The sequence below is a fragment of the Mastomys coucha genome, unplaced genomic scaffold (assembly GCF_008632895.1).
Source record: "Mastomys coucha isolate ucsf_1 unplaced genomic scaffold, UCSF_Mcou_1 pScaffold16, whole genome shotgun sequence".
Lineage (NCBI taxonomy): Eukaryota > Metazoa > Chordata > Mammalia > Rodentia > Muridae > Mastomys > Mastomys coucha.
This window is the reverse complement of record NW_022196898.1, coordinates 10291337-10299009: the sequence shown is the minus strand read 5'-3', so window position 1 is coordinate 10299009 and position 7673 is coordinate 10291337. Positions and strand designations below refer to the sequence as shown.

The following is a 7673-nucleotide window of genomic DNA, read 5'->3' as shown; positions in this document are numbered from 1 at the left end:
AGCTTGCAATTCCACCAGCAATGAAGGAGTGTTCATCTTTCTCCACAACCTCTCCAGCATCTACTGTCACCTGAGTTTTTTATCCTAGACAATCTGACTGGTGTGAGGTGAAATCTCAGAGCTGTTTTGATTTGCATTTTTCAGATGACTAAGGATGTTGAGCATTTCTTTAAGTGCTTCTCAGCCATTTGGTATTCGTCAGTTGAGAATTCTTTGTTTAGCTCTGTACCTCATTTTTAATAAGGTTATTTGGTTCTCTGGAGTCTACCTTCTTGAGTTCTTTGTATATATTGGATATTAGCCCTCTATAAGATATAGGATTGGTAAAGATCTTTTCCAAATTTCTTAGTTGCCATTTTGTCCTATTGACAGTGTCTTTTGCCTTACAGAAGCTTTGCAACTCTATGAGGTCCCATTTGTCAATTCTTGATCTTAGAGCACAATTTGCAAATTCATCTGGAATAACAAAAAACCCAGGATAGCCAAAACTATTCTCAACAATAAAGGAACCTCTGGTGGAATCACCATCCTGGACATTAAGTTGTACTACAGAGCAATTGTGATAAAAACTGCATGGTATTGGTACAGTGACAGGCAGGTAGATCAATGGAATAGAATTGAAGACCCCGAAATGAACCCACAAACCTATGGTCACTTGATCTTTGACAAAGGAGCTAAAACCTTCCTGTGGAAAAAAGACAGCATTTTCAACAAATGGTGCTGGCTCAACTGGTAGCTAGCATGTAGAAGAATGAAAATCGATCTATTTCTATCTCCTTGTACAAAGCTCAAGTCCAAGTGGATCAAGGACCTCCACATAAAACCAGATACACAGAAACTAATGGAAAAGAAAGCGAGGAGGAACTCAAGCACATAGGCACAGGAGAAAATTTCCTGAACAGAACACCAATAGCTTATGCTTTAAGATCAAGAATTGACAATTGGGACCTCATAAAGTTGTTTTTTTTTTTATTAGACCCCTATTATTTTTAATAGAGAAAACAAGATTGAAAATAAAAGTTTTGAAAAATTTTCTTCTTAAGGTTCAGAGTACTAGTTATAGACAAATACTTACTTCACTCTAAGTAAAAGTACCCTTACACATATTCTTGTAAAGTATTTACACTGTAAGTTTTCTGCGAGGAAAATATGTAGAGAATATATGTACTTTTGTCAAATTCAGGTTTTATTGATGTATATTGTGGCTATTTTGGCACTCTTTTCTTATGAAGATAAATCAGAAATTTGTAGATAACATGTTTTATTGTTACATTTGTGAGGTGTGTGTGTGTGTGTGTGTGTGTGTGTGTGTGTGTATACATGGGTATAAGTGCATTTGTGTTCATGTATGTGTTCACATATATGGTGGCTCAGGGTGAGTATATATTTCCTCACTCACTACTTGGATCTTTAAGACAATCATTCTCTTTGAACTGGAAGCTCACCAGTTGGCTAGAATAGTTGTTCAGAAAGCACCAGGGATCCTCCCATTACTGCCTCTGCAGCCTTGGGATTTTCCAAGTCCCACCCCTCCATTTAAGTAGGACTTCTGCCTCAGGCCTTCATGCCTTCACGTTAAACCCTTCATGGTCTGAGTTAGATCACACAAACACTGTTGGAGAACTAAGCCTTATGTTTTCAGTCAATTCTGCTGTATAGGACGGCAGAATTTATTGCATTTCTGAGTTTTGTACTTCTGTTTTCAGTCTTCTTTCCTTCTTCCAGCTCCTCCACTCAGCTCACCACAACTCTCAGACTGCTGTCTTGAGTCTTAGCTCACCAAGAGGGAGATTCTGCATTGGCTCAATGTGGAGCCACCCTTTCTCAGGTCTCACTGTCTTCCTTCGACTGAAGACTTGCTGAGGTTAAATCCCCAGTGTTCTAGCTTCATTTCCAGATCCATTAGTCTGTATCTTGTCCAGCAGCATTTGAACACCCCTGTCTATCAATCTGAAAATTTAATCCCAAACATCCTTGGAATCCCAATTTACCTTCATCTTCAGGCTTGGTTTCTGGAAAAATGTCTCACCAAATGCTTTGACATCTGGACCCCATTTTCTGTCTAGCACAACATATTTTGGTTTCTGACCCTAAATTCTTCAAACAGCCAGCACATATCACAATCCAGTGGTTAGTTTTCGCCGGTTAATTTATTAGCTGGCAGTAAAATTGTTAGGAAAACATTCTTCATTTGCCTTTCATGGAAAGACAAAACCTTCGCTTTCTTTTCCTCTCTCTGGTTACTTTCTGCATCTTTCATGACGAGTGAGATGCTAAATTTCTGTTTCAGTTCTGATTTCCCTTTTCTGTTTTTGTCTTGGGTGATCTAGTCCATGTTCAACCTTAAATGACTATTTATCTACAAACACTCTCACATTTCCAACCCTTCCCAGATCTGTCTGATGAACTCCAGGATTTTATTATTATATATTACTATGGATTAGTTTCTTGAAGGCATGTCTGACTTTAAAAAATTTCTAATTTATTAAGTTATCTTGAAGCACCTTTGTCAATAAAATGCATTTTCATTTATCCAAATGTTTACCCCAGAAACTTTTACAGTCAGTTAAATTTAACCTCCATCTAGAACAAACTACCAAGTCTTCTTGGTTTTAATTTCTGTGTGTTTCTCAGATCTGCCACCTGTTGCTTGCTATGCATCCTTACACAAACTGCAGAAGGAAACACTTGTAGGTGTCACATTCTTCTGATGTCTCTTCATGCATTTTCTTATTATCATTCATCCCACCTTTTTCACAAATAGCCAATCTTGGGAAACATGTTATAGCTCAAAATCAAGTCATGTTGTTATCTTGTGTTAAAATCTTTCCAAGGACTAAAGTTCAATTTCTTAATTGAACCCCACCTCTGCCACTAGCATTCATACTCCACTCCAGCCTCTCTGCTCTGCTCTAGCTCATCTCTCCTCTTGTTCTCTGACCGCACTGTACCAGCTCCTTCTGCATCTCTTCACTGTTACTTTTCTGCTTGTGAGTGCTCCTTCACATATTTTGTCTAGTATGTATTTCTTTCAAACCCCAACTCAAAGGTTGTTCCCCCAAGATGGCTTCCTGTCCACCAAATTTAAATAAACTCTGTGCCCTCAACATATGCTTTCTTCATGCATTAATTTTTGTCTTACTAATGTTTACAGATTTGTTTTGCTCCTTGTTATCTTCTGCATCTGCACATTTCCTAACAGACAGTATGTGATCTGGAGTTACATGCTGAGTGCAGAGGACTGGAAACCTCACTGCTCATAAGACAACTTCATGCATTCTTCCTCCAAGGCTAGAGGAATAGTATATCTGTAAAATGTGATCTACTAATCACCTAAAATCTTATCCTGTGCATAATAGAATATATATATATATAAAATCAATCAGAGCAGTCGTGAGACCTGAGATTATAAATATATCTGTATATAACTTCTAGAATTGGTTTAAGGATTTAAGACATTTAGTAATTTAATCTGAAATTGCTAAACATATAAAAGTCCAAAAAGATATATACCAAAGTATTAATGGTTCCCGCCTTAGCACTAAGAATCCAGACTACTTATATTATGTCATTTCTTCTTTGGTTTATATGGATGTTCTGTCTGTCTGTAGGTCTGTCTGTCTGTCTGTCTGTCTAGGGTTATTATAACTTTTAAAACTAAACCACAAGAAACATGTAATTAATAACATAAAACTTAAATTCCCAGAAATTAAAAAAAAACACACAAAAAAAACATAAAACAGAGCCTGTACATTAGTCCAGTCAGTTGAGTATAGCTTCTCCCTCCTCATGAAAGAAGTTCCTCTGTAAAAATTTTTCCCAGATGGAAACTATTACAGAGAACCTTAACTGGTCAAACTAGAGAACAAGCAACCATGGGTGTGCAGCCCCAGTTAGGACATTGATAGCCTCTAACCTACTGCTGAGAGAACATCACAGAAAGGAAGCCGACTGACCTAAGCAGAGAAGCAGATGCCTCCTGAGAATATGATGTCTTCTAGACGTGGCACAGAACTTGTACCCATGAAATCTCAACAAGATGGTTGCCTGAACAAGACTTATATAATGACCACACCTGTTCACATGCCAATGTGGATGGAACAAGTTTCAGAATGATCTATCTTTAGATGAAGAGTTAGAGGCAACCAACAGCTCTTTAGAGAGGGGAAAATTAGTTCTCTCTAGGGACAAGGCCCCTGATAGGTTGTCAGATCCCAAGTGAACATGTCTAAACATGTATTTGAACAGGCAACACTAAGTGAACTTATTGGTGGGTTGTAACATATATATATATATATATATATATATACACATATATATGTGTGTATATATATGTACAGCTATTTCTGTATCTGTTTAAATATGTTTCTCTGTTTATATACATGTTTTTAAACAAAAATTACAGAAGAAATTGAGGAATGGAAGAACACAGGAAAAGCTGGAAGTGGGAGAGGCAGAGGAGGAAATGATATTAATATAATACATATGTGTGAAATTAAAAATAAAAACATTTAAAAATAAAGTTTAAAAAGGAGGGACTTGGACTTTTGAAAAGTTAACAGGCATTGCTTTTTAGACAATGGACTTTTCTCATTATTATGCTCAGTCTGCCACAGCATCCAATGTCTTGAGTCTAGAAAGTTTTTCCTCCTTGCCTTCCAGAACATTGCAATTTCCCCCTTTTCTCCACTGGCCAGCTATTTTGTAGCTAATCCTTGTTTGCCTAGGCTTTAATGCTGGAGTTCCTCAAGACTTAATGTGTGACCCTGATGTCATTTGGGAAATGCTAAAGCATTGGTACACACATTAAATAAAAAAATAAGAGAATAGAAAATTTCCTTGAGATAAGAATCTCGTTTGTTTTGTTTTGAATTTCCTCTTCCCCTTTGCCTGACATTAGATCCCATTTAAGCTGAGGAAGTGCCAGAGATTTGTGGAATTTGTATGGATCACAGAATGGGATGGAAATGGTATACATGTAGACACATGTGACTGGAAGCCAGGCTGCTAGTAACTACCAATCTTGAGTCAGGGGCCAAGTAGAAGTGATGAAGAATTCCGTTTTTCAGTGATCCAGAGAAACTAAAGACTGAGTGTTTAGTAAACACAGTGAATACCAGGACCAGAGTAAGGAAGACACGTGACTCAATTCATTCATTACTTTTTTTTAATCATCATTCTGTACCTTTGTCTTGCTTGTTGTACAGTGACTCTTGCTTTACCAACAAACAAACACACAAACACCACCATGACAAAAGACTTTAAAGATGTCCTTTTTGGTTGACTGTGTGACACTGGGTAAATAGTTGGTGTGTGTTTCTCTGGGAGAGACTATTTCTCCCACTCTCAGCATTCCATGCTTAGCTATAGTTCTTTGTTTAAGGTTGAAACCTCATAGCCCTTTCCCTGTCTACTCTAGCTTGGCTAGTGTTATTGTCCTTGTTCAGTTCAGTTTAGGAAGTCATGTTGGTGAAACTTTATGAATGTAGCTTCTGACATGACTAGGAGACACAGTTTCTCAGGAAATACCTTGATCTTACAAGCTTTCTGCCTTCTCCCCCACAATATTCCCTGAGCCCTAGGTATGGAAGTTGTTTAATAATAAATAATATTACACCAACACAGGAGGTTGTGTTTATAAATATATGTGCTCATATATGCATATAAGAACAATTAATGCAGAAAGAGGCCATAAATTAGAAAGTGATCAAGGGGGGTATATGGGAGAATTGAGAGAGAGAAAAAAGAAGGGGAAATAATGTAATTATAGTATAATCTTAAAAGTACAAGAAACAATTAAATAAACAAAAACAAAAGGTGTGTGGATAAAATACATATTAATTGTAGAGTATAGTGTGGATACAAATAACAAAAAAATCAGGGAAAGAAGTTTAAACCAATCAGTACTATTATTTTTATGCTTTAATATTACTGAAATTTGTTTGTTAAAATGGGATTCTGCTTTTCATGATGTCTTATAGCCGATTCATTTAATATGTTTTCAACTTGTTTTATTTTTTATCCCTTTTCATATCCATAACATTAATAGATGATGGTTGTATAGTTAGGCTCTCCAATACTTTTAGGCTGATTCAACTTCACAAGGACACGTTTTGAGACTATTGTATTCCAAATTCAGGTATATGCATATCTGAGTCTTTTGTTATGGCATAATTATACAAATTAAGAAAGTAAGGTTCCTTTAGGCAAAACTGGCAATTCAAGGAGGGCGTTTCCTAGGAAACGTCACTAGCCTCCCCTGTACTTTCCAGAAGCTGTCCTGTTCATAGGCAACAGACATGGAGACAAACATGCCGTGGCTTACTGATGTGAACCATTAACAGAGAACATTTAAAAAAAAAACACATTAGTAACTAAAAGAAGATCATTATTACCCTCTAGCCCACATTCACATACTCTGTTAGAATTAGTAAACTATGTGTAAACTGAATATACCCACATGAGAAAATTGCTACTACTCATTCTTAATTTGAAATGATGACAGTGCCTTATAAATTTAGTTTTCTAAATGTAAAAATAATGCATGTCCTTTACCAGAAATTTACAAAAATTACATTAATGAAAAACCTGGTAATCCAATGCAAACTCTGTACCTATATCCTTGACCATTACACAGAGCCTAACAGAAATTAAAATTCTAACTGCCACTGGAAAGTATGAAGATGTTTCCACAAGTTACTTTCATTAGTAAACAATTTAAGTAAAAATGTGTTTGCATGTATGAAAATACAAGTATTTGGTACTCATTAATTACTTCACTTTAATAGATTCCACAAATTACACCAAAACATTAAACATTACATTATGTATCAATTTGCATTTTTCATTAATAAGTTAGAGAATAGGTTATACAGTTTGGGAAGTAGAATAACAATCACTCTGCAGTTTATCAGTTCCTTTAGTAAATCTTATTCTTAAACCATCTCATTTTGCCAAACGTAAATTCAAATTTTAAATTTTGGAATGATTTAAAATTTACTGTACTATATAGTTTCTCTAATTTACATGGTAAGTTATTTTTCAAGATGCAAGTTATTTTCCCTTTCTCTAAATAACTTCACTTTTTCAAATAATTCTAATTATTTCTGTTGAGGCATTATCAAATACAGTAAGTCCTTTAAAGCAAAACACATTAAGATTTTGGCAACTAAATCAATGCCTATGTAGTAGATATGAAAGTCAGATACGATTGCCTTTGGCTGCTTCACATCTACTTACGTATAGTTCCCTAGGCATCACTTAGCTCACAGAGTACTTCCAAAAGAAGCCCTTAGCAGAAAGCTTGGTCTTCTTTTGTGTGACTGAGAGACATGAGTTGCAGTGTCCCTTACCATTCTGCTGTCGGCTTCTCTCTTGACAGAAAACTCTGCCAGGAGCTGGAGAGAGCTTCTGACCCAGTGCTGTGCTGCAGGACATGGCCAGTGGAGTCTAATTTGCATGTCATGCAGCCAAGGTTAATAATTCAAAAGGCAGGGGTAATTTATTCAGAAAAATCTCCAAGTCATGCAGAGGAACTCTGGTAAAGTGAAGACACACAACAGATTGTAGAGGATAGTTTTAACAAAGACATTTGAGAACACTCCAATTTAAATTTATTTTATACACTCCCAAAACAATACAGCCACATTCTGCCTTCCCATGTGTATACACAT

At 36.2% G+C, this 7673-nt stretch overlaps 1 protein-coding gene across 1 annotated transcript in view; it reads right to left on the bottom strand.

Moving 5' to 3' along the window:
* Sucnr1 (succinate receptor 1) overlaps positions 1–7434 on the bottom strand; it is a 12092-nt gene extending 4658 nt beyond the window's left edge. The window contains exon 1 of the mRNA XM_031376014.1: positions 7353–7434. Within this exon, the coding sequence (XP_031231874.1) occupies positions 7353–7355 (3 nt within the window). The 5' untranslated portion in view covers positions 7356–7434. The remainder of the gene's footprint in view (positions 1–7352) is intronic.
* Between the last annotated feature and the right edge of the window lie 239 nt (positions 7435–7673).